Source organism: Mustela erminea, chromosome 18, assembly GCF_009829155.1.
Source record: "Mustela erminea isolate mMusErm1 chromosome 18, mMusErm1.Pri, whole genome shotgun sequence".
Taxonomy (NCBI): Eukaryota; Metazoa; Chordata; class Mammalia; order Carnivora; family Mustelidae; genus Mustela; species Mustela erminea.
Genome location: NC_045631.1, coordinates 13,095,539 through 13,121,605, shown reverse-complemented (window position 1 = coordinate 13,121,605; position 26,067 = coordinate 13,095,539). Strand labels below are relative to the sequence as shown.

The window sequence follows — 26,067 nt, the reverse complement described above, 5'->3', positions numbered from 1 at the left end:
AGAATTCTCCCCACCTTGGCAGCCAGGCCTAGCCTTGGAAGGTGCCACATCTGGGGCCCGCGGCCTCTGGCCCACACGCCAGTGCAGAGACCATGTTGGAGGTCCACCACACTCTCCTTTGCACCCCAGACTTGGGCCTGCTCTCCCACAGCCAGAACTCCATCCATACTCAGATCCCCAGGCTCGTGGCTGGCCCCGACCCAGCCTGGTGACAGAGTACAGCCAACTGACAGAACTGTCCTCAGTCTGAACAGGGATTGTTTCCACTCTTTATTGTAGAAAGGAGAGCCAAGACCAAGGTCTTAGAGAAAAAGTACAGAAACCCAATGCCGAAGCTGCCACTCCTGGCGTCCGTGTAGGCCCTGGGTCGTGGGCTCTGGGCAGGGGTGGCCCCGGGAGGGCCGTACATCAGGGCTCCTCAGGCTGTAGAGGGCATGAGTTGGGGCTTAAAGCCATCATGAAGCAGCCCTGGGGTGGGGCAGAGGGCTTGTCCTGGGAGACCCCCTCCTCAAGTGCCAGAGAGGACGGCGGGAGCTAAAGGCCCAAGGCGCCCCACCAGAAACAGAGCTTCCTGGGACCCGGGCAGGCTCAGCTCCGCGCCCCGGCACTGAGCGAGCCATCCGCATGAGGCCCTGGCTGCAGGGTAGCAGGGCGGGGTGCCCCCTCGGTGCCTGAGGGGGCTGAGTGTAGGGCACAGGCCCAGGGTTCCAAACACAGAATCCCCATCCAAGGGGCCACTCTCATGGGAAATGCCACCAGACCAGCCCAAGTTCCCCAACCATGTCCCTCTGCCCCAACACACTACATCTGCCTACTGAAGAAACTTCCAGAAACAGTGGAGACTTGAGAGACCCCTTCCTGGGGTGTATGTATTTGCACGTTATTTCCTGTTTGGGCTTTGGTGTGTCCGGCTGGGTCCGACTCCCCGGGTAGACAGGGTGGGCAGGCAGGGGGCCCAGCAGGAGGCACTACTTCTTGACAATCTGGATGACGTCCTCGTGCTCCATGGTGTGGGTCAGGCCCACTCGCTGCGGGCTGTACTTGGTACTGGTGCCCTAGGCGGTGGACAGACAGAGGGACCACGTCAGCCTCTGTCCTGTGCAGGGCCAAGCCCGAAATAGCTATGACAGGAGGATGGCGGGTGTGGCGGTAGGTATGTTGGGGGGACAGGAATGCCAGAATCTGAAGTGGGGGCCACAGCACTGGAAAACCACCTGCAGACAGGACAATGTCCCCAGGAGTCTGACCATCCCCGCATCCCAATGTGGGAGAGGCCAGCACAAGTCAGCATGCAGGCCCCCAAACCGGGACGCCGGGCAAAACAGCACAGATGCCATGCTCCTGCCCAACCCAGGGGCGATGCTGGGTATGACCCCACCCATCTCCAGCCCAGAGACTTACCCACACCAGCGCGTACTTAAACTGGCTGGCGAGTGACCGGTGAATGCGGTGGCACTGGAGGATGGGAGAGTAGGACAGTGAGAGGAGTCTGAACCCGAGCCCCCTGCACCTGGCCACACCCCCAAGCCCCAGCTGTGTGCTAAGCGGCAGCAGTTTCCCAGGCAGATGCTCAGAGAGCAGTGGCCTTGTGGATACCACAGGATCAAGGCACACGCAGCAGGCTGCTCTGATGCTCCCACTTCCAGGCTGGCCTGAAAGCTGTGGTGCCCATTAGAAATGTTCTCAAAGCCTTTAGAAGACACCTGGATCTGGCTGTCAGCAGCCTTCTGCTGGCCTTGCCTGAATGACAACCCCGGCAAATGCCCCTTCGGATGGGTGGGGGTGGTTTTCAGGACACCCCACCTCAGCCTGGAGTCACCACAGCTGATCCTCGTCTCCTGGCCACAGCTGGGAGCTGGAGCCTCCCCCCCAGGACGTCATCCATCCCGGCCTCAGGAATCCCAGAGTTCTTAAAGGAAGCTGGAAGCAGGCCTGGATGGCTCAGTCATTGAGGGTCTGCCTCTGGCTCAGGTCATAATCCCAGGGTCTTGGGATAGAGCCTGGCATAGCTCCCTGCTCAGTGGAGGGCCTACTTCTCTCTCTCCCACTCCCCCTGCTTGTATTCCCTCTCTCACTGTTTCTGTCAAATAAATAAAATCTTAAAAAAAAAAAAAAAAAAAAGGAAGCTAGAAGCAGGGGGCCTTGGAGGGGCAGCCAGCTCTTCCCAAGATCGGGGGCCCCTGGTTGCAGAGTGGAGCGGGGGCAGTGGAAGGGGGGCCAGAGGGAAGGCCGTGTGGTGTTGCCTCACCTCCCACGTGCCTGCAAGCCTTATAAGTCCTGCTCAGAGCCCCGAGCCCTCAGCCCTGCTCCTGCGAGGATGCTGAGCCTGTAAGAGCATTTCCCACCTGCTCTGGGCCTCCGGTGTCTTTCTCTGTACTTGACCCTAGCAGTTAGGGACAATGAAGGTCATCCCAGGCCATCTTTTCTACTGGGGGAGAGATGGTGTTGTTTGATGATGGGGGGACTCCTGCACCCCTGCACCCACCGCACCTCTCACCACTGAGAGCCCAGCAAGGTGCCTGCTGCCTCGGGGGGCGGGGGGTACAACCCGTGACCCTTTTGGAGGCAAAGCCTTCAACAGCTGTCACGGACTACACACTAGGGCTGGGTGTATCAAAGGCCCGGAGCCTGGGGGGTCAGTTACACCCTGGAGAGGAAACTGAGACACCGGGAGGCTGACCCAGGATGGAGGAACCAGGGTACGATCCTGCATCTGCCTGACTCCAATGTCTCCCTGGTTTCTCTACTTTGGGTCTCTGCCGTCAGCATCTAGGCAGGCTTCCTTGTATATACCTTGTGGCACTGGGACAGTTGGGTGTCCCGGGAGGGAGGCACCTGTGGGGAGGGCGAACAGTGGTCACTGAAGAGCACGCAGTGCTCTGGGGGACACAGTCCAGGCTCTGGAGCCGGCCCCCAAAGCCCCTCCCCACACTGGGCGCTTTTCACCCTTGGGTCTAGCACTTCCTGCCTCTGACCCTCTGTGCAGCTGACGGCAAACAGCCAGCACTCCCCATATCTGCTCCTGCCTCTGGGCCTTTGTACCTGCTCTTCCCCCTGCCTAGAAAATCATTCTCCTGCTATCTCCCGCTTTCTTCCCGGGAGTGGCTGAAGTCCTACATCCTCCTGGGCAAGAAGCCAGGGCCTGAGAGGGTTTTGGAAAGTACCCACAGAAGGGGCAGGGTAACCCCACCGAGGGCCAGCACCCGGGGGGCCCCCCTGTACCAAGAGCTGCTCGGTCCCCAGGACACACCTCACTCACAGGTTCTGAAACAGGCTTGTAGGGACAGGGACCTCCCCACGGAGCTCCTTATGAGTCATCTAAGGGATGTGGCTTCTGCCGGGCATGCTAGCCTTCAAGGCCGAGCCCCATACGTTTGTATCAGGGCCTCTAGCTGGAATGGGCATTGGGCCTTCAAGGCCAAGCCCCATACGTTTGTATCAGGGCCTCTAGCTGGAAGGGGCCTTGGGCTGGGCTTGCTGAATGAACGAATGCAGGAGCCCAGCCTGCAGGCCAGACCACCACCTGACCACCATACAGATCCTGAGAAGAAATGAGCTAGATGGAAAACAAAACCCCTCAAAACCAAAGCCTGGCACATTGTTCCAGGCTCTTGGGCCCTCACCAGCTCTTGCAGAGCCCATATGCTTTTCTAAGAGAGGGCGCAAGGTCACATTCAGGGACAGGTGACCTTTGGGCCTGCAACAAAACTCTAGATCCGGAATGCACCCTCCCCCTCGGAGCCCACAGGCTCAGCCTAGGGCCCCTCTGCCTCAGAACCTTTGTATACCTCACTCCTCTGCCTGGGAGGGCTTCTACCACCTCTAACTCTTCAAGGTCAGGTCCTCCCTGATCTACAGGCCCAATAAGGTCCCCCTCCCGGAGACCATCTGACCTGTCTGTGTAGACTCAGGGTCACTCCCCGTTCCCTTACTCTGTTGCACTCCCCCTTAGGTGTGACTTCTTGACTCTGGCATTGGGTGTTTGGCATCTGTTGCCCCCGAAGGACCCTGTTCTGGCTGGAACTAGGGCTGCTCTGTTTACTGTCAGTGTTCAGTAAATGTGTGTTGAGTGCAAAAAGCATTCAGAGCTACTGGGGGGGTGAAGTGGGAGCAGGGAGGGCTGTGGGGGGCTGACTGGGGGAGAGGAAGCTAAGAGGGGCTATGGGCAGGGAGGTGGTAACTCTGAGCCGTAGGCTGGCACTGGGGAAACACAACTTGGAGTTAACAATACAGAAATTCCCCAGGGCAGCAGCTCTCCATGGTGGAGCAGCCAAACAGAGGACTCTGAGAGAACAGGGACTCTGAGAGGCCTGCGGCGCGAGGATGTGACAGGATGGGGATGACCACTACTTCCCGGACCTTCCCAGTGCCCGGCCTGCTGCCGGGGACCTCATGCAACCGCACACCCTAGCCACCACCAGGGTGGGCGAAACATCCCTGCCTCTGGCGCGGCCTGCAGGCTCGCTATGCAGCTGGGAACAGTGGCTGGGAGGCGACCCCAGGTCTCATTCTGGGGCCTGCCCACGGCCACTCTGCTACCGCAGCTGGTGTCACTCAAGCCAGCAGAGGGCTGGGAGGGCCTTCGGCAAGACCTTGTAGGGGGCACGGTGACCTCCCTGACTCGCTGTCTGGACATGACTCGGCAACTCACCACATGCTCCACGGAGGCCCCTTTCCGGAGGATGATGGCATCTGTGAAGTCTGGCCTCTCTGTGAAGGTAGACATTGGAGGTGGGGGGACAGGAAAGCAACCACAGTTATGGCCCCAAGCTACTCTGTGGTTGCCTTCCATCAAGGGACAGAGGCCCTTCCAGCCCCCAGCCTTGGTTTAACCTTTCCCTCGCCATTTAGCACACCCTCCCTACAGGTCCTTGTGTGGTGCTCCACAACCTTGACTTTAACACAGGAAATCAACATAAATCCACATCCAGGACTCAGGCAGCCTGCAACCCCATCAGACACAAGGGCCTTAACTAAGTCCAGTCACGGGGAGCATCTGGACAGCACTGGCAAGACGTGACAGCTGCTGGCGTCCAGTCAGGGGCAGCTGCAGCTCCTTCCTTGATGACAAGGTCAAGGCTACACAAACTGCCAGAACTCAGCTGCAAGGTCACAGGGTTTGAGAGGGGCGGGGGGGGGGGGGGGGGGGAGACTCCACACGGTGAAGGCTCCCCTGTATTCACGTGCCTCAAGTCCTGACCCAGAAGAGGCTGGGAGGGGGGTGATCACTGTAGCCCATGTGGAACCACAGGCCGGCCTCTAGCCACTCCCACCCCCCAACCCGGGGCATCCTCAGGACCAGCAGCCCCAGAAAGCAGCATAGCTCAGCCACGGTCTCTAGCAGCCCGGGGCAGAGGGCAGTGCCAGCTGTGAGATGGGAGAAAAGCTGTGATCTGTACGGACCAGCTGAGTCAGGGGCACTGGGCAGAGCCTGGCAGCCCCATCGTGAGGGGGATTCAGCCCGTCTTCTAGGCTGCCCGCCGCCGCACTCACGTCCTCTCTTCTTGGTGTAGATGCAGGTCAGGGCCAGGTACTCCCAAAGCATCTCGAGCAAGTAGTCCAGGTTCAGCTTCATGCCACAGCTGCCAGGGACGAAGGCAGCCGGTCAGAGCAGCCCCCATGGGCTCAGAGACCGGGGCTGCCTGCTTTCTCACTCGTGCAAATGACAACCTACACCGAGGCCAGTGCAGCCCATCTGGCACCCATGGGAACCAAGCCCGCAGATCTGACAGCAGCTTGACACTTCAGCTGCCGGCGCCTCTGGTCACAGCCATGGTCATGCCCAGGAGAGCTCAGCTGTTTCTCCTGGGGGTCTCCGTGGCGCTCTGTGGAGAGCACACAGCAGCGCTGAGGGATGCAGGGCGCCTGGAGGGGGGCTTCCCTCCTGACAGTTGCTGGGAGACTGGTGGCCACAGGGCCGCCCGGTGGGGATTTCTGTGATGGGGCAGCCCCTGGCTTGATCGTTTGCAGACATGACCTTGAGCATGACATGTTGTGAGCACAGCAGGTGAAGGTGTGGTGTGAAGGTGACCTCACACCTTGAGGATGACATGTTCTAGGCAGCCCCTGAAGGGAGCCTGGGACACAGCAGGAGAGGAACTGAGCTGTCCTTCGGGAAGGATGCCCGCTCTCTGCTGCTCTTGGCAGTAGCTGGCAATGCCCAGCAGATGGTCCAGAACCCGTACCCATCATTTGCACCAGTCACCCCACTCAGTCTTTCAGCATCCTGCTCCCCATAAGCCTGTGAGGCTAGAGATCCTTGTCTGAGCTGGGCAGCTGGCAGAGCAGAGCCCCCAGTTCAGGCTGCCCAGAGGAGGGAACTGTAGGGGCAGTGAGGAGCGAACAAACAGCCCTCAGCCAAGATGCAGGTAGCACCCCAAGACCCTCAACTCCAAGCAGGGCTGGGGGCCACGGCCAGGATGGCCCCGCCCACCCAAAGACTTCAGTTCCCTTTACCCTCCAGGCTGCCACTGCTGGAAGCCCCGTCTTCCGGAGATCAGGAGGAGCTGGCTCACACCCGTGGGCTTTCTGAGGCCGGCCGTTGACTATGAGGCTCTGAGGCCTCAGTGATTATGAACCTTCTACATAGGTGGCACTATTTCCCTTCTGTTTTCTTAGCCAGAGCCCACCCCGCATCACCCACTCTGCCCAGGCCACTCCAGGGTAGAACCAGGTCAAAGCCGTTACTGAGTTGGGTCTCCTCCGCCCTGGGTGCACAGAGGGGGCCTGTGTGGCCAAGGTGCCCAGGAGGCCTGACAAGCTCACATACACGAAGGACTAGGGGCAGCCGAGTGCTCACCTGATGACCACACTGTTGGGCTTCCGGGCCAGGCGGTCCACTTCCTCCATTGAGATCTGGTCGATTTTATTATAAACCTGGGATCAAGACCAGGGAGGTAGGTGTTAGGGAAGGAAAGGAACAAAGAAGTGCAGGAAATGGGTCCTCGAATGCCTTGGCTCGGCCCACAGTTCCTACCTCTGCAAGCCGCAAGCCGCAGCAACACAGGGCTAGGGAGGCCAATGCCAGTGGCCTCCCTTCCCTGCTGCCTTGAGGATAGGGAAAGGCTGTGGGGGCCTGGGGCTGCTGTCCATGCCCAGAAGGGAAGGCTGGACTAGAGCCCGGGTGCCAAGCTAGATAGTCTGCAGGCCTCACGCAGCCGCAAAGGCGGGGGGCGGGGGGAGCAACTCCAGGCCCCTTCCACTCCTCTGGGCCGCCTGCCTCCCATGGGGGTCAGCCCTCCTGCACATGCGGGGGCGGGGGGGCGGCCCCACTTACATACAAGCACGGCATGTACACCCGGTTGCCCACGATCACGTCGATGAACTCGTCCGGGGAGCAGTCTTCTCGGAAAAGCACCTCCGCGTTGAAGATCTCTGAGGGGCTCAGGTTAAGGGCCACCAGTGCACCAGCAGCCCCTCAGGTCCCTGCATCAGAGGGGCCCAAACGGCCAGGCAAGCAACAGAGTGCTGAAAGGGACCTCGGAGCTCTTCTGCCTTGGAGGTTTTACAAGACAGTGAAGTGGGGGAGCACCCTCATGTTTTCAACAGAAACCAGAACATGTAAAGTTTAGTCGGTGGCTTCACTCGCCTGCCAGGTGAGAAGAGAAATGCACTTGCCAGAATGCTCAGTGGCAGCCCAGGCTTTAGGGCCACGAGCGCTGTCTGTAAGCACTGGCCTAACCCACCTGCCCCCATGCAGCACTCTCCTCCGGAGGCTTCCCTGCCTCTGCTTGCATACCTGCGGTGACAGAGGCCTCAACACCTTGCAGACAGCCTGTCCCATGGGAAGTTCTCCAAGTGCTGAGCTTCTCTGCCTCTGGGGCTCTGCCCTGTCCTCCAGGGTCCTCCAGACACTCACCTAGCCCTTGGTTCTCCCTGAGGCTTATCCAGGCTGTCCTCAGGGGCTGTTTCCCTCACCATGTCACCTTCCTTCCAGATGTGACTGGCTACCAGTCCCAGAACCCGCAGGGAGTCAGGAAGGCATTGTTGAGTGCATAGCCATGGTCTGACCAGCCTGCAGCTTGGGGAGCATGGAGGCAAAGGGGACAGGAAGTGCTCCGTGTCACCGGGCTGCAGCCTTCCTGGCAGCTGCTCGGATGGCTCCAGGGCAGCTTGGGGTGTGGTGTGTCAGCACCCTGGACCACAAGGCGCCCGTCTCCCACTGCCCCTCCTGTGCTGCTTTGGGAAAGGATACTGTACTCGTGCAGGATCAGCTGCACCAGCTTTTCCGAGCACTGGGTCAGTGTGACTGTCGAGTTGAAGGAGATGCCGCCGCCTTTCTTGGGCTGGAGAGGAGAAGGGGGAGTTGCTCATTGAGGGGCAGCGGTAGTCGTCCCCATCCTGCCTGGGCCTGGCCTCCCAGAGAGAGGGGCCTCACCTTGAAGTAGATGTTGGGCCTGTGCTTGTTGAGGCGGATCCCCACAGACTCCAGTTCCTTCTCCAGCAGAGACCTGGCAGAGCCACGGCAAACCTTCACCAGTGAAGCCGGGGGCAGGCCAGGCGGCTTCCATGCTATATCAGAAGCCTCTGCCTACCCGGAGGGAGACCAGTGCCCTCTCACCCCCAACGAGGAACCCAGCAAGCCAAGGCTGCTGCCAGGCAGAGGTGTGCCCCTCGGTCAGCAGGTCAGGGTATGAACAAATCTTCTGTGGCTTGGGGCCAGGCTCCTCGTGGGTCTGGGCAGCAACTGAGGCACCTCGGCCTTGGTAGGTGGGGACCAGAGCCAGGACGGCCTGTGTCGGCGAGGGGCCAGTGGTAGAGGCTTCTGCCAGCAGAGCACAGCCCTCAGTCTCCAGACGTCTACGTGCCAGACGCAAGCCTCTGCAAGAGGATGCTCTAGGCGGACCGCACGGGTTTAGCCTGTGGACAGGCCTGCCACTGCTCCCACGTGGGAGAGGCCCAAGCACCCCCTGGGCCACCCATCATGAGTTCAGGGTCACAGCAGCTGGGCCACAGCGTCCCATGAGCCCGCCCAGGGCCCTCCCCAGATCAGCCCGCGCCCCGCACCAGCCTGCAGACCTCTGCACTTCTCCCTTGGTGGCATCCAGCATCATGATGACAACGTCTGCCGTCCGCGCCACAGCTATCACCTGCCGGCCGCGGCCTTTACCTGGATGGGTGGGAGAGACATGGTGACATGGTGACAGGCAGGCTGTGTGTGACCTGCACCCAGCCCACGGGGCCCCAGACTCTGGTCCGTTAGCATTCCTCCCTGGTCTCTGCCACCTTGCCGGCCCTGGGCTGGGATCTCCTGGGCCCTGTTCTTTTTTCCACGTGCTGTCTTACTCCCGGAGGCTTGTTGTAGAGAGAAGGCAATGTGACACTGCCACCCCCAGAGAAGTACCATTCTCCCCCTGTCCCTACCATGCGGCAGGCCTCCTGCCAAGTGCTTCATGAACATTTCTTCACTTAGTCCTCGAAACTATCGTGTACCGGCAGCGTTCTCACACCCATTTCACAGAGGAGAAAACTGAGACCTCGTTTAGAGATACTTGAGCACTTGCCCAAGATCACAAAGCTAGTGTGGTGTGAGGATTTTAACACATCTGCCCTTTCTGGAAACGGGTGCTATGACCCAGCCCCACTCCGAGGGCTGCAGAGGGGATCACACGAGACGCCACAGGAAGAGAAGCTGTGGGGACCGCCACTTTATAAGGACCAGACCCTGTGGCTACGAGGCCACCAGAGAAGCCAGGCACCTTGCCAAGGTCACAGCACTGGGATCTAGTATAGATTTCAGCCATGACTGGCCTCTCTCCTGAGAAAAAGGGGCTTGGGCCCAGTGATGTTCATGGGCCAGCTGCCTCCTGACACCATCCGCACACTGCCCCCCACTGTGGCCAGACCACCCCCAAACCCCACGACATAGAAGGACAGCAGGTTCCTGGGGGACCATCGCCACTCCCTCTGCCCCAATGCAAGCAGGCGGGACTTTGCCCTGATAGGACAGTGGGGTATGGGAGGGTGCAGGGCAGAGACGGCAAATGGACCCCCAGGGAGGAGGCCCTGCTGCCCAGCCATGCGGGGGCTGCAGACCCAGAGAGGTGGGGGCCAACCCCAGCTCTGCCCCTGAGTGGCAGCCCCTTTCAGTTCAGGGCAGACCCTTTATCTGTCATCCCTGACACTTATCCCAGCTACGAAAAGGAAATGGTGACAACTGCTAAGTCATAAGGCCAGCTGAGGACCGGGACAGCGGCCAGCACAGAGCCTGTCACTTGCCGGAGAACCGTCAGCTGGTTCCCATCTCTGTGAGGCTGCAGGCCACCCCCCACCACCAGAAGCCACTAGCATGTTCCCATCTCAGAACACAGAACCAGGGGCGCCTGGGTGGCTCAGTGGGTTAAGCCGCTGCCTTCGGCTCAGGTCATGATCTCAGGGTCCTGGGATTGAGTCCCGCATCGGGCTCTCTGCTCAGCGGGGAGCCTGCTTCCTCTTCTCTCTCTCTCTCTCTCTCTCTCTGCCTGCCTCTCTGCCTACTTGTGATCTCTCTCTGTCAAATAAATAAATAAAATCTTTAAAAAAAAAAAGAACACAGAACCAAAACAACAAAGGACGGGGCTCTAGGACGAGAAGCACAAGTGACAGGTGTCCACTCCTTGTAGGGGTTCCTGCAGGGCCACGCTGGAGCCCATGGAGTGGAAGAGCGAATTCAAACCCATCAGGTGAGCTATGTGATCTTGGGAAAGTCACTTCACCCCACGGGGTTTCGGTTTCCTTGGCTTTAAAATGCGGCCAGCCAGGATGAGATGAGGCCAAAGCGGTGTGAGCGGCTGTAAGCCTCCCCCAACCCATCAGGCCCTGCAGCCACATCCGATTTTAACAATGAGGTCAGGACACTCAACAGGCTCTGGAAGAGGATGGGCTGGGGTGCCGAGGTCCACCCTGTCTCCCCCCGCCTGTCCCCACCTCCTACCTTGTGCTGCACCCTCGATGATCCCAGGAAGGTCCAGGAGCTGGATATTGGCTCCTTTATACTGTATTGGGGAAGAGAAGACGGTCAGGGGAGGAGTCCCTGCAGGAAGGGCCTGCCTGATCCCAGGACCCCGGCCTTGTCACCGCCCCAGTCCGGCACAGACGCTATTGCACAAGCTGAGGAGCCGCCGGGGAGGGGCTCTCCAGTGACAGTAAGAGCACTGCACAGAAATGTCCCTGCACTGCGGAGGTTCCAGGCCCCGGGACACCAGTGGCCCCAGACTCTGAAGCTTCACGGGAGCCAGAGGGATCGGCCAGCTGGGAACAAGGGACCCAAGCTGGGGCAGTGTGGGACGTGGAGCACGATGGGTACCGGTGAGCTCCCAGCGCTTGAGGGCAAGGCAGCTCAGTTCAGAGTCTTCCCCTTCCCCACGGACAACCCACACCCCACGACACCCATCTACACCCCTGCAAACCCGAGCACACACACTTTCCCCTTCCAGAACCAAGCATGCCCCAACTTACTTCAATGACCCCAGGGATGCATGTCAGGGTGGTGAATTCATAGGACGCGGCTTCGCTGGCTGTGGAGGTCATTAGACTCAAGAAGGTGGACTAGGAGGAAAAGGAGGTCGTTGTAGTGAGAAGTCTTGTCCCAGCCTCCTGAGAGGATCCCCATGGGCCGGGTGCCTGCTGGACACAGGCAGCCCAGACTCCCTCCTCAGCCTCAGCCTCAACGGCTGGAAATGTCACCTCTGGCCCTGCCCAGGGCGGGTGGGGCACCAGAGGGCACCCCCTTCTTTGGAGGCCTCAAGGCCTGTCTCACATGGCCAGAGGGAACCGGTTCCTAAATCGGAGTCCTCTGCCTCGCTCCACCAAACCCGCAGCCCCTCCTGGGCCCCAGAGAGCTTCAAGCAGGCAACAGCCCCTAGCACTCAGAGCGCTGCTCACCCAGGGAGGGGTGAGATGTGCAAGGGGACAGACGTGGTCTGAGACAGAGCCAGATGGCAGGAAAAGGTGTTGCCAGACAGGAAGGGTCTGGCAACACCTTTTGAGGGGTGAGCTGGGAAGGGTCTGGATAGGAATGCTTATGCCATGGTGCACTGTGGGACTAGAGCCGTGGCTTGGCTGGGAGTTAAGAGAGACCAGGCTCCCCCCGGGGAAGAAACTTCTTCCTCTGAGCTTCTGAGTCCTTCATATGCATGCTGGCCATCTGCTCGGTCCCCACCTTGGGGGGCTGCATGGGGTGGAAGGAGATAAGGCCCAAGGTGTGCCGAGCCCAGAGTGTGGTGAGGCCACAGCAATGGGTGCAGTGGGCCAGAGGGCCAACAAAGCAGTGGGCAGAGCCAGAGGGGAAGAAACCCAGCCCGGGCCCCCTGGCCCCAGCCTAGTCAGCAGGGCACCAGGAACAGAGAGCCCGAGACACAGCTGTGACTGGGCCACGTGGACCCTGCCTCTCAGGCAACCAGGAAGGCTGGGGGCACATCCCACTCATATACCCTCACACCTTGAAGGAAACCTTGGCCTCAAATCCAGACACTCTCCGTCCTGGGGGCCTCTTAGAAATCTAAGGACAGATAAAAACCTGGTGGGGCAGACGAGTATGGGTAAGTGGGGTGACCCTGAGAGCAAGGGCTGCCGAGACACTGAGTGACCATAGCTGGAGGCCAACAGGAGGGCACTCTGACCCTGTCTGGTCTCTGCGGGGGGAGGCCTGGGCCCTCCCCTGGTGGGAAAGCCCCAGTCCCCAGCAGGGTGGTAGGATCCGGCCATAGGGCCAGACCCTCAAGGGCACACTCGGTAAACAAAGCTCTTTCCCCAGCTTGGGCTTGGAAAAGAAGTCCGTGGCAGGTTGGAAGTAAAATCAAGACCAGGTGAAAACTGATGGAGTCCACCACAACACCCGAAGAATTAAAGCTTAAAAACAGTTACTGGTCACCCTGCGGGACAGCTCTAACCCCAACATCTTGCTGGTCATTTAACAGCAGCACATATGCACTTGTCCTGCCTTTCCAGGAACTTTTTCAGGCAAACCAAAGAACTGACCCCGATGAGAGAAAGCGCTACTCCCCAGAGGAACATCAGCTAATTAGTGAGGAAGGAGGAAGACAACTGGAAAATTGACATTTTACCACGGCTAACAAACCTCCTAGGCAAGGACAATTCACTGGCGTCAAGGTCACTAGGGGGATGCTGACAGGGACTGACTGCCGCACGCCACTGCGGCAGCACCTTGCAGCGGACTTCCCAGTTACCTGGACTTGAGGGGACACTGACACAACCACTCAGAAGGGACACAGGGCATGCCTCCCCCTAAGCCATTCTGGAAATGCAACCAGTGGTCAGGGGTTTTTCTTTGGCATGGTACAAAATGAGGTCTGCCCCATCTCCTATGCAGAATCTGGCCACAAGTCCCGGGTCTCCACCTGACTCTCAGCTCCAAGGAAATACAAGAGACAGACGAGCTGGCTAAAGCACACCACGGGGAAGCAAGTGGACACCTCCCGAGCGTGGACTCTCTGCAGGGCCGCTATCTGGTCTCTTTAGAGCTAGGGTCTGGGCAAAAGGGACCGTTCCAGAGTAGAGCAGGCAGAGGCATGACACGGGCCACATGCGGTCCTAGAATGGACCTTGGTTGGGACAGAGCAGCCTCAAAGGTCACTTGGGGGTGAGTGTTGAAATCAGAGTGTGGTCCCGGCGTTAGATCACTCCTAAATTACTGTTCGTTTTGTTTGGTGTGATAGCTCATGGCTACGTAGGAAAATATCCTTATTCTTTAGGGACACAGGCTTAAATATTTTTATTTAAGACAAGCATGCTGTCTGTATTTTATTCTCAAATGGGTCAGTCGAAACAAAGAAAACCGCAAACGCCCACACAGACACAAATCCGAAGGGATGGAGCAATATGGTGAAATGGACAGACTCAGAGAATGGGTGCGCTATACTCTGCCTTAACCTCTTCCACGTGTTTGGAAATTTCTAGTACACAGAAGAAAATGAGAAATGGCCAAAGAGACAGAGAGGGATCCGGACACCCCGCCAGGACTGAAGACCATGAGGGTGTTCAGCAGGCAGAGGGCACATGTGGGGGCGGTCCCAGCTCTCCCGAGGGCCCCCCACCCCCCAGAGGGGGCATCAGCAACTTTTGAGCTGCGGCAGCAGCAGGCCCCTGCACTGCTCTGTGCCTAGCTTCTGTCTAGTTGAGGGGTCATAAGCACCCCAATACTACTACGGGGATCTGAGCCCCGGTGGGAAAGCTGCGTGTCAGACGGCACACTCAGGTTTGATGCTAAGCATTGCAAGGCGTCGCCTGGGGAAACAGCTAACGACCCAGAGGAGAAGGAGCCACGGAGGGCAGTGGCTCATGTCCAGCGCCTGGCGTCACTTCCACCTCCAGCAACGTTCCCCTTCTCATCCCACCTGGCTTGGATGGTAACCAAAACAATGCGGTGTCCTGAGCCCACATGGATGGAGGACAAGGGGGCAGTGCACACAGCACCCACCCACCACCAGTACTGATGATAAAGTCCACCCAGGACAGGGGCGCTCCCGAAGAGTCAGAGGCACCTACGATCCCCAGGAGGAAAGCCTGCAGACCTCGACGCCGAGTGTGGTCTTCCTCTACCCTGTCCGTGGCCTGGCCCACAGCCTCACGCTGACACAGCTCCCCATGTGGGTGTCCGTGAGCAGGTGCTCGGAGACATTCCCAACTGTCCCCACCTGGAGTCAGTCAGTGCTGCATTGGAGGGTAAACGGCAGCACTGACAGGTGTTTTTAAAACCCGCCACCTCAAGCCCCTGGGCGGCCTTGGAGGAACGCGTCCTGCAGAAACACCAGCTCTAGGATGCGATCGGCACGCGAGGGAAGGAGCGGACTGTGAGGAAGCTCTAGGCACAGTGGGGGCTTCTGGGCAGCCATTACAGGGTGAGGGAACTCTACTGCAGGAATGGGACAGACAGCCATGGAGAAGTGGACATGTCAGCGGCCAGAGGAGCCCTAATCCCATCTTGTGTGTGTGTGTGTGTGGACAGAGCGCAGACCAATCCCCACCTCCTGTGATATACACATCCATGATCCAGGCAGAGGGGAAAATAAAACCAAACCCGTATAAAGCACAGCTACCCAGCTCAGCAGGCAGCAAGCACTCAAATGACGGTAGCTGTTATCGGCTTCCCCTCGTGCGTGGCACAGAGGCACAGGCTTAACACCTTCTAGCTGAATTGGTTTAAAAGCTGCTCCACCAGCACCTGTCCAAGCCACCTGGTCATTGTTCCCTCAGCCTGTATCTGGCGGCCTCTTCACTGGACAGAACGATCTCGGTTGCTCCCGCATCACCAGGGCCCGGCCCAGAGCCTGGCCCAGGGTGCGCACTCAGTAAATGTTTGTATGTGATGGATGGGTCTGACACTGAGCAGAAACACTCCTTCCAGAGACAGGAAACGATGGTCGCTATGGCAGGATGACAAAGGGGTGGGACCGGATCCTGGGGGACGCTGGGTCTTCTCGGTCCCTGGAGCTAATTCAGAAAGGCAGCGAGAGAAGGCACTGGACAGTCGTGTCTGGAAGACAACCTGCTTCCTCCCCAAGGCCCATGCTGACCATCACTGACCTTACCCACAGAGGGAAATCCAATCAGTGCCACGCGGGCGTCACCCGACTTCATGACATCAAAACCCTCTCCTTTGGATGAGGCCGATTTGGACGGTTCCAGAAGCTGAGCCCGATACTTGGCGAGTTTTGCTTTCAGCAGACCCAGGTGATACTCAGTGGCTAAAGGACGTAAAGCAAGACGGAAGTTAAGTATCCAGGGTCTCCAATCCCCATGGGTAGGTGTGCCCCCATATACAGCCAAATGCTGGCTGGAAACATCAAGAACCAGATGGGGGGGGGGGCACCTGGGTGGTTTAGTGGGTTAAGCCTCTGCCCTCGGCTCAGGTCATGATCTCAGGGTCCTGGGATCAAGCCCTGCATCGGGCTCTCTGCTCAGCAGGGAGTCCGCTTCCCCCTCTCTCTCTGCCTGCCTCTCTGCCTACTTGTGATCTCTATCTGTCAAATAAATAAATAAAACCTTAAAAAAAAAAAAAAAAAGAACCAGATCAGGGAAGAAAACACCCTCTGCTTAACAGGTCCACTTAGCCTCTCACTTCATTTAGGATAGAAGCTAGTCTCCTTATCGAGACCACAGGACCACAAGTCAGTGGTTCTCAAAGCGTGCAGCAGCACTCCCTGGGGGAGTCTGGGGAATGGGATGTTTTCTGTTGTCGGTGTGATGGTGAAGTCCCCAACAGCATTCATCAGGCAAGGACCAGGGAAGCCCGCAGCCCTACGAAGTGTGAGTCAGTCTGGCACAGCTATCAATCGTCCCATGTTCCATATGACTTTTCACAGCCATAAGACATTTGCAGAGGTGGGATGCCTGGGTGGCTCAGTTGGTTGGACGACTGCCTTCGGCTCAGGTCATGATCCCGGAGTCCCAGGATCGAATCCCACATCGGGCTCCCAGCTCCATGGGGAGTCTGCTTCTCCCTCTGACCTTCTCCTCGCTCATGCTCTCTCTCACTGTCTCTCTCTCTCAAATAAATAAATAAAATCTTTAAAAAAAAAAAAAAAAGACATTTGCAGAGGAAAAACCTGGGGCCTAGAGCCTTTTGTTTCACACAGCAACACAGGACTTTTTTTTTTTTTACGGTGTGAATAAACACTGAAATTTCCAGGAATATGAGTTCTGTGCATGTTAAGGAAAGACTCTAGCATGTGCTGTTGGAAACTTTACCTGGAGGTGCTCACCATCTGGGGATCCCAGGCCTCTTGTAGGGTGCCTAAGTTACCAGCACAACACACTGAGCACTGGGCTGCGTCGCGGCCAGCACATGCCCTGTGATGCTGCCCAGAGGTGTGAACACCTCACGCCTTCGTTGTAACATCACTGTGTCTGGGCCATGCCCCAACATGTAAATACTGAAATCAACACTATTTTAATTATGCCTTCTTTTTTCTCCTCCTTTGTATTATGATTAGGGCATTACACTGATTTTTCTCAAATTCTGAGCATATAAAAGTTACAGTATCCAAGAGGAGCTGCATTTCCTGATGGTACAGGAGGTGTTACCAAATCCTCACTACAAGAGTGGACTGGGGCTAGGTAACGTGGTCCCTCACTACTTCTCCAACACCCCCTTCCACTCTCTTGTATGTACTGCATTCCAGCCCCAGTGGCTTTCTTGTTTCTTCAGGACAAGCTGACACTATTTGTGCCCCAGGACCTTTGCATTTGCTATTCCTTCTATTGCAACTTTATCTTCCCAGGGCTGGCTCCTTCTCGACATTCGAGGCTCAGCTCAAATGGCATTTCTTCAAAGAGGCCTCCCCTCCCCAGCCAGAGGGGGCGGTGGGCAATGTCACACCCACCCTGCCATTCCTGGCTACATAACTTTGGAAAAGTTACTTAATCTTCTTGTGTATCAGTGTCTCAATCTGCAAAGCAGGATGTTATCAGGAGAAACCACACCACTGGACTTTTGTTAAGCCTTAGAGAAAGCACTAAGAACAATGACTAGCACACATAAGCACCCCGTAATCACTGGTTGTCATTATGATCTATGGTAACCCCCACCCTTCCTCTGGCTCCTCTTGGCTTCATGATCCTGTTTATTGTCTTCATGGCTCTGATCACTGTTCAATACTATCTTGTTTTTTTTTACTTCCCTCACTCAAATGGGGCAGGATCTCCGCTTCCAGTGGCACAGGGCACGTACTCAGGAAATGTCTAACACGGGAAGGAGTGAATTGGTGGCAGTAAGTGGTCAAGTATGGGTTCCGCAAGTGTCAGGTTCATCTGATCCTTCTTGTCATCCCAGCTCATAAAACTCTGAGCCCCTCTGAAAGGAAGGACTAGGTCTTAATCCTTAAATGATCTTTACATCCCCTTCCCCACCGCCAAAGCCTCCCTATTACTCTCCTTGATCCTTGTAGATGCTACTCCACAGGGCAGCCATTGGGAGCTTTTAAAACAGAAATCAGGGAACACCTGGATGGGTCAGTGCATTGAGCATCTGCCTTTGGCTCAAGTCATGATCCCAGGGTCATAGAATCGAGTCCCGAATTGGGCTCCCTGCTCGGCGGGGAGTCTGCTTCTCCCTCTCCCCTGCTTGCTGCTCCCCCTCACTCTCTCTCTCTCAAATAAATAAATAAATAAAACTGAAATTGGACTATGTTTCTCGTTGCTTTACCCTCCACTAGCTCCCGCTGCCTGAGAAAACAACTGCCACCTTCCCATGACATACACGGCCCTACATGATTGGCTCTTTCCTTTCTCATCACTGCACTCCAGCCCCAGACCTTCAGATCCCTGTCCAAGCCAAGTCTGTTCCTGCCTCAGTGATATTCATTCGTCTGCCAGGAACAGTCTTGCCCCCGATCTTTGCATGGCTGGTTCCTTCTCATTCTGGTCTCAGCTCAGATGTCCCCAACTCATGGAGGTCTTCTCTGATCACTCTGCTTTAGCAGGCCCAGCTCCCAAGTCCCACACTCTTGCTCTATCGGCCTCGTTTGTCGTCACAGCATTTATGGCTGGCTGAAATGATCTTGTTTATTTGGTTATTCATTTAAAGACTATCCACTGGAAGGTCAGATCCAGGAGGGCAAGGATGTGCCTGCTGTGTTCAAGCCTAGCACATAGTAAGGGCCTGGGGAAGATTTACATAATGAACGAAGCCCCCCAACTTCTCAGCCTCCACAACTGCACAGAGCCAGGGAAAGACAGACACTGACGCTAGCTACCTAGTATTCCCTACCTCCCACAGCAGGACTGCTTGGGCACGGGGCCTCACCCACCCTGGCCAATCGCCTCTCCCATTATTCCAGACCCTCCTTCTGATCTAGATTGTACTAAATCTAGAACTGCCCCAGGAACACACCATGCTCATGGACTGCCATGCTGTTGCCTCAGCAGTGCCCCTCACCGGGGGTACCTTCCCCTTAACCAGTTCAAGTCCCACCTCCTCTTGGAAGCCTTCTTGGGTGTCATCATTTGTTTCTCCCCACTGCTCTTCTCCTGCGATCGCCTCCGGCCCTTACAATCTGAACTCCACATTTGATCTTTTATTACATGCTACTGATGTTAAGGGGTAACTTTAAATACGTAGTGCTTACCATGTGCCTAGTACTTTGCATACACTATCTAGTTTAATTGAGCTGTGAGCTAAGATGAGACGGGGTTATGATCCCCATTTGCAGATGAGGACACTGAGGCTCAAAGAGGCGAAGTGACTTTCCAAGCTTTCACAGGAGGTACGGGTGGCGCTGGAGTTCAAACCCAGGTCCGCCAGGCTCGAGTCTTGATGGCCTCCGTTCCCGAGACGCTGGGTGAGGCTGTACCCGTGAAAGGTCTCCTCCTGGGCTTTTCAGTACAAAAGGGGAGAGCATCGACTCCCCAGGCCCAGCCGCCAGGAGACCCGGGTTTGAAGCCCGACCATGCCTCTCTCTGGGTCAGACGCTGGCTGCGGGCTGCGATTTCTCTACTCGGTCGCCTGCTCTGGCACCGAGCCGATCTCACAGCGATCGTCTGCAATCAGACCAGCGCGCTGGGACCCGGATCCCGCCCGGTCCTGCCTGCCTCGGGTGCGCTGGGAGACCTGGTCACGTCTCTGGCACTTCTCTGCTGCCTTCGAGCCCGCTTCAGCTCTATCGCTGGAGTTGTTCCCCCATTTTACAGACAGGAAAACTGAGGCGGGCAGAAAGGAAGGCTCTGCCAGGCCGGCCCTCACCCTTGTTCTTCTGCGTCCGAGCGATCTCCTTCTCGATCTCGGAGATCTTTTCCAGGATCCCCATGGTGGCAGATGAACCCGGCGCACCGACACACACGGCAGCGGAACCGGGAATTCCGCCCTCTCGGCGGCGGCAGAACTGCGTGCGCCCGGAAGCCCACGGCGAACAGCGTCCTCGTGCACCCGGCGCTCCGGGATTCAGGGTCCGGACGGACGACGTCGAGCGCAGTGCCAGACACTATTGGTTCCGCCCGCTGCGCCGGCGGGGCGGTGGACCCGCTATGGGCCGGGGCGGGGCCGAGACGGGCTGGGGCGGGGCCGAGACGGGCTGGGGCGGGGCCAGGACGGCCCGGGGAGGGGCGGGGCCAAGCTGTTCGCGGCCAGGGCTGTGATGAGCACGAGCAGAGCTTAGGAGACAGAGAAGTAAATTTGGGTGCTGAACCTTGAACTTAAGGTTCCAAGCACAGCTGACTCCGCTGGTGTCAAGAAGCGCCAAGTTGAAAGCCTGGTGGCTCTCATTTTGTGTAGAGGTTGACAGCGGATCTTCATTACCCCATAAATGAAGTGTTCCAATTTTGCCTTACCCCCTATCATCATGCCTCCCAAGATATGATGCGTTATAAAGTAGACAGCATCTCCTACTGGAATTCTTGCCAAAAAATGCTTTGAGTTCAGACACGAGGAAACATCAGACAAATCTAGAAAGTGGTACATTTTGTAAGTGGCCTGGGCTCTTCACCATTGCCAATGATGGGAAGGTGCTTTGGGAGGCGGGACAGTGGGGTCGTTCTAGATGAAAAGATATTAAATATAATGTGTAGACTTCGCCTAGAATCTGGTAACATTTTAAAAGCAGCTATAAAAAGACATTTTTAAGACAACTGAGGAAAATTTTACTTTGGATAGGATGTTAGATATTATGGCATCATTGCTAATTTTCTTGGGTATGATTGTGTAGAAAAAGGTCTTTATTCTCAGCAGACGTACCCAGTGGCATTGAGGGATTGTCTTAGTCTTCTTAGGCTGCCATAACAAAATACCACACATGGATGGCTTGAACAACAGAATTTCGTTTTCCTCACAGCTCTGGAGGCTGGAAGTCAGAGGTTGGGGTGTGGTATGTCTGGGTTCTTGGTGAGAGCCCTATTCTTAAACTGCAGACAGTCGCCCTCTCCCTGTGTCCTTACATGGCTTTTACCCAGTACATGTACACAGGGAAAGAGAGTGAAAGAACTTTCTGGTGTCTGTTCTTTTTTTTATTATTATTATTTTTTATTTGTATTTGAGAGAGAGAGCATGAGTAGGGGGCAAGGCAGATGAAGGAGGAGAAGCAGACTTCCCTGCTGAGCAGGGAGCCAGATGTGGGGCTCTATCCCAGTACCTGGCACCATGACATGAGCTGAAGGCAAAGCTTAACCGGCTGAGCCACCCAGGCATCCCTCTGGTGTCTGTTCTTATAATGCCACTGATCCCATTGTGATCTCATCTGGCCCTAATAACTTTCCAAAGACAAATCTCCAAGTAACATCACACTGGGGGCATAGGGTTTCAACATATGAATCAAGGGGACAAGAACATTCAGTCCATATCAGGGCTAAAGGACATGATGTTTGTATCTTACTTTAAGATGTTCCAACCATGTATGCATTTAAAGAAAGCATGCTAAAGTGGTCATATGTTAACAGTATGTCAATATGTTATATACTGTATGATATGTACAGTTGAAAGTATATTATTCTTTCAACTCTTCTGTATGTTTTTAGGAAAAAGTTGGAGGGGGTGGAGAGTGTGTCCTTAGAAATGACTGTGTTCAGATCTGAGGCTCCTAACAGCGTGAGCTTTGTTAAATATCTTAACCTCTCCGAATCTGTTTCTGTATCTTAAAAATGGGGAAAAACATGGCTGCTAAGAAAATGGGCACCAGGCACATTGTTTGCCCATTAAGTTCTCAAATGCCAGGGCCATTGCAAGTGATTTTTCCTCCGTGGGTCTCACGGCCTCCTCAGATCCCAGCCTCACTTACTGGATGCTTATCGTGTGCCAGCCTCTGAGCTAGAGAGGGGCCTTCCTAAGCTTTGAGTTTGCAGTTCTCATCCACCTTCTAGAAAGCAAGATTACACAATTACAAGGCACGTGGTGGCTTAAGCTATTCAGGGTAGGGCTGAGATTTGAGAGCAAAGATTTCATTTACAAGTCCACTGCTTGCAAGTGATGTAACCTGCTAGACTGTGGATAGGGGTATCTCTGCATAAGGCTGAAAGAAGATTCTGTGAAAGCCCTTTGGGACCTAGGGAGGCCCGCATCAACGTGGAGGCCTGTAGGAGACCAGGCCCAGGAGTGGGTCTCCAACACTTCTCTGCCTCCAACTTCGACATGACGTGGCTCCTGAGGCTTCCCTTCCTTTCCACCATGCTTATGCCCATGGAGATGTGTTCATTTCCGTTTCACCCTTGGGGAAACACACGTGTTCTCAACTATGACTCACCTCCCAAGAGTCTTGGCATCTCTGCGGTTGTCACTAACCCTGTGGGCCTCCATTTCTTCCTCAATTACTTGAGAATCATTCCTACTTCGGGGGTCAAAAGAGACAACCCAAATATCAGGCATTCTCTAGGCAACTGGCCTTTTCTGCTTGTAAGGTCTGAGTCCTCCAAACCCAAACATGACCATCCAAAGCTGGTTTGTTCGTATCACTTGAGGAATCTTTGAAATAGATTTTGCCGACTTCAGGAGAGGCCACTACTAGAACTGTAGAAATATTTGATTGCCCATCAAAAGATACTGTTGATAGAGTAGAGGGGCAACCCATGAAATGGGAGAAAATATTTGCAAATTGCATACCCAGATAAGCGGTTAATATCTAGGATACAGAAAAAAGTCCTAAAAGTAAAACAAAACAACCCGATTTTTTAAAAGATTTTTTAATTTTATTTATTCAACAGAGAGATCACAAGTAGGTAGAGAGGCAGGCGGGGGGCGGGGGAGCAGGCTCCCTGCTGAGCAGAGAGCCCAATCGGGGCTCAATCCCAAGACCCTGAGACTATGATCTGAGCTGAAGGCAGAGGCTTAACCCACTGAGCCACCCAGGCACCCAACAACCTGATTCAAAAATGTGCAAAGGACTTGAACAGACATTTCACCAAAAAACATCTACAGATGGCCAACAAGCACATGAGAAAATGCTCCACGTCACTGGTCACTAGGGAAAGAAATCAGAACCAAGATAGCTGGGATACCAGGGTGGCTCAGTCGCTGAACGTCTGCCTTCAGCTCAGGTCATGATCCTGGAGTCCTGCGTCGGGCTCGCTGCTCAGCAGGGAGTCTGCTTCTCCTTATCCTCTTGCTTGTACTCTCCCCTCCCAAATAAATAAACAAAATCTTTAAAAATAAAGTAAATGTGTCCTTCACAAAACCCAACCTTTTGGCCACTTTCCCTCACCATGACTTTCTATTTATTTACTTTCCCTGGGCAGCAAGCAACTCTCCAAGCTACTTACTCTCCCCCTCTGCTCTCTCCTCTCTTCTCTCCTGAACCTGCTCTGATCCCAGTTTGACCCTACCATTCCCCAAAAGCTGCTCTCATCAAGGTCAGAAAAGTGACCTTCACATAGCTGTACCTCATGGTCCACCTCCAGGCCAGGGACATAGCTGGTCCCTCCTCCGGAAGGCACTGTCCTCTTGTGGCTTGGGGACACCTGTTTGCTGGCTCGACTCTGGCCTCATTGGCTGTTCCTTCCATCTCCAATCTTCCTCATGTGCGTGAGCTTTCGGTGTTAGAGGGCCCCTCTATCTCCCCTCACCCTTTTGGGGAGCTCATGGCAACCCGTGGTTGTAGGTACCCCACCCAGGTGCTGACAGCTCTCACGGTTTTAACTCCAGTCCAGACCATCTCCTGAGTTTCTGATCCACAACATCCTTCACCAGTTGGAAGCCTAATGTGTATTCTTTTTTTTTTTTTTAAGATTTTATTCATTTATTTGAGAGAGAGAGAGAATGAGCATGAGAAGTGGGAGGGTCAGAGGGAGAAGCAGACTCCCTGCCGATGCGGAACTTGATCCCAGGACTCCCGTATCATGACCTGAACCAAAAGTCGCCCAACCAACTGAGCCACCCAACCTAATGCGTATTTATTTAGAACTCACCACATCCAAAGCCGACCTCCAGCTCCTGCACCCAGAACAACCCACTGTTCACCCAACTGATCTCTGTGTCCCCTCAGGTACCCAGCAAGGCCACTTTTCTTCCCTCGCTGTTGGGTGTGGTCACTGAATGGGCAGAAGCAACAGAAGACCTTTCTAGACCCAGCCCATGGAAGCCCGCCATTTGATCCTCTGCCTGCCCAGGACAATTACAGAGGGTGCCGGTCACAAAAGGCACAGCCTCGGGGCACCTGGGTGGCTCAGTCAGTTAAGCCTCTGACTCTTGATTTCAGCTCAGGTCATGATCTTGGGGTCCTGGGATCGAGCCCTGTGTCAGGTCTGCGTTCAGCCCGGAGTCTGCTCGAGCTTCTTCCCCCCTCCCTCTGCCCCTCTCTAAGAAAAATAATGTAAAGATCGCACAGCTTCTGCGAGGAGCGACCTCTATGACCCTCGGAGCCAAACCAACACCCCAACTTCTGCCAAGTGCACAAACGTCCATGAGGCCCAGCCACTGAGAGTTCAGGGTGTCCCTCTCTAGCAGCCGGGGTACATAACTGTCCTGTGTCTTCAGATTCGTTCCTCTGGCATCCTCTCGTCACAGGGCAAAGTATATTAAGTATGTATTTTCTTATTTCCTTTATTCCTGAGGCTCTGCTATTTGTGGCCTTGCTGACTGAGGACACACTAACCCCTCCCGGGGCCGCCCTCTTTTTTTTTTTTTTTCCTTTAAAGACTTATTTATTTTCAATGATGGGGGAGGGGTAGAGAGAGAGAGAGGGGAGAGAGAGAATCTTAAGCAGATTCCACACTGAGTCCAAGGCAGGGGTTGTTGACAAGATCCTGAGATCTTGACCTGAGCCAAAATCGAGTCCAATGCTTAACCTAACTGACTGAGCCCCAGGGGCAGCCAATTCTTAAAGAGAGCAAAGAGCTCCCCAGTTCCTGGTACACATTCATCTGCAAACAAGCCATACAGAGTCTGCCTCCAGCTTCCTCCTTTTCAATGGCTCACACACCAAGCCAGTGTCCCTCTCCCTGATTACCCCAGGGCCAGGTACCAGACAGCTAGGGGCCGGCCTGGTGCCCCAAAGCCCAGCGGAATTATTTAAACCAACCAATCCAAATTCTTTGCCAGGTCCCAACTAGCCATTCCCTCAGAATCCCCAACTAAGCCTCTTGGCCTTGGCTTTCTTCTTGCTCCTTCTGCCTTCTAGCCCAAACCCAGTGCTCCCCATGTGGTCCTGTGTAACGTGGCATGGCCCCTCCTCCTGGGAAATACAAGTAATGAAAACCTTTCAACGACATTGACTTTTCTCCCATCACTCAGTCACCTCTGCAAATTAAGATCCCCTGGGGTGGGGGCACCTGGGTGGCTCAGTCCGTTAAGCAACTGCCTGCAGCTCTGGTCATGACCCTGGAGTCCCAGGATCAAGTCCCATATCAGGCCCTCTGCTCATCAGGGAGCTGGCTTCTCCCTCTGCCCCTCACCCCTTTCATGCTCACTCACTCTCTCTCTCTCTCTCTCAAATAAATAAAATCTAAAAAAAAAAAAAAAATCCCCTGGGGTCGGGGGGGGGGGAGGTGGTACCTGGCTGTTTCAGTCAGAAGAGCATGTGACTTCCTGATCTCGGGGTCGCAATTTCGAGCCCCATATTGGGTGTAGGGATCACTGAAATCAATAAAGCATAAAAAAAAAAAAATAATAAAATTCCTCAGGCAACAAATGACAAGGTGGCCACTGCAGGCTTTGAAACACCTTGGAGTCACCCTCAACTGCTGTCTTGCTGTTACGTTTCACAACGAGCCCATCAGCAAATCCTTTTGGCTCTACCGGCACAACCTAGGCAGACAAGGACCTCGCTGCTGGGGCACTGCGGCCTCTCCCGGGGTGCGGTGGGCTCCTTACCGCAGTCTCTGCATACACACCTGCCCCTTTGGTCTACCCACCAGCCAGCAAAATCCTTTGAAACCTAAAGCGGGTCGGGTCATGTCCCTCCTCTGCTCCCATCCTCCAGCAACTCCACTCTGAGAAAAAGCCAGAATGTTTATTGTGACGATGATCCACGATGTCCCACAGGGGCTGACTCTCCTACACACCCTCCATCCACCCCACGGTTGTGCCCTTGTCCCTCTGCCCTCCCCGCCTCCGGCTCAGCTCCTTGTTGTTTCTCTAGCACTGCTGGCTCACGCCCCGGGGACCCCTGCCCCCCATCCCGGGGAACGCTCATCTTCACACATCTGCTTGGCTCA

General features: G+C 55.5%; 1 protein-coding gene across 3 annotated transcripts; it reads right to left on the bottom strand.

Moving 5' to 3' along the window:
* Positions 1 to 838: 838 nt before the first annotated feature.
* On the bottom strand, positions 839 to 19,871 carry DRG2 (developmentally regulated GTP binding protein 2). Of its 3 annotated transcripts, none has more exons than XM_032321337.1 (13): positions 19,679 to 19,871; positions 15,523 to 15,683; positions 11,437 to 11,526; positions 10,913 to 10,973; positions 9,019 to 9,109; positions 8,378 to 8,450; positions 8,195 to 8,285; positions 7,277 to 7,374; positions 6,800 to 6,876; positions 5,494 to 5,582; positions 4,652 to 4,710; positions 1,402 to 1,455; positions 839 to 1,055 (listed from the first exon to the last, which is right to left on the bottom strand). In XM_032321337.1, exons 1-13 carry the CDS (start codon positions 19,740 to 19,742, stop codon positions 969 to 971), a joined length of 1,095 nt encoding a protein of 364 aa, XP_032177228.1. In that variant the 5' UTR covers positions 19,743 to 19,871; the 3' UTR covers positions 839 to 968. The 3 variants fall into 3 exon arrangements, with proteins under 3 accessions (XP_032177228.1, XP_032177230.1, XP_032177229.1); XM_032321339.1 differs by lacking the exon at positions 19,679 to 19,871 and adding an exon at positions 19,065 to 19,650 and having other exon boundaries at positions 15,528 to 15,683; XM_032321338.1 differs by lacking the exon at positions 19,679 to 19,871 and adding an exon at positions 19,065 to 19,649.
* Between the last annotated feature and the right edge of the window lie 6,196 nt (positions 19,872 to 26,067).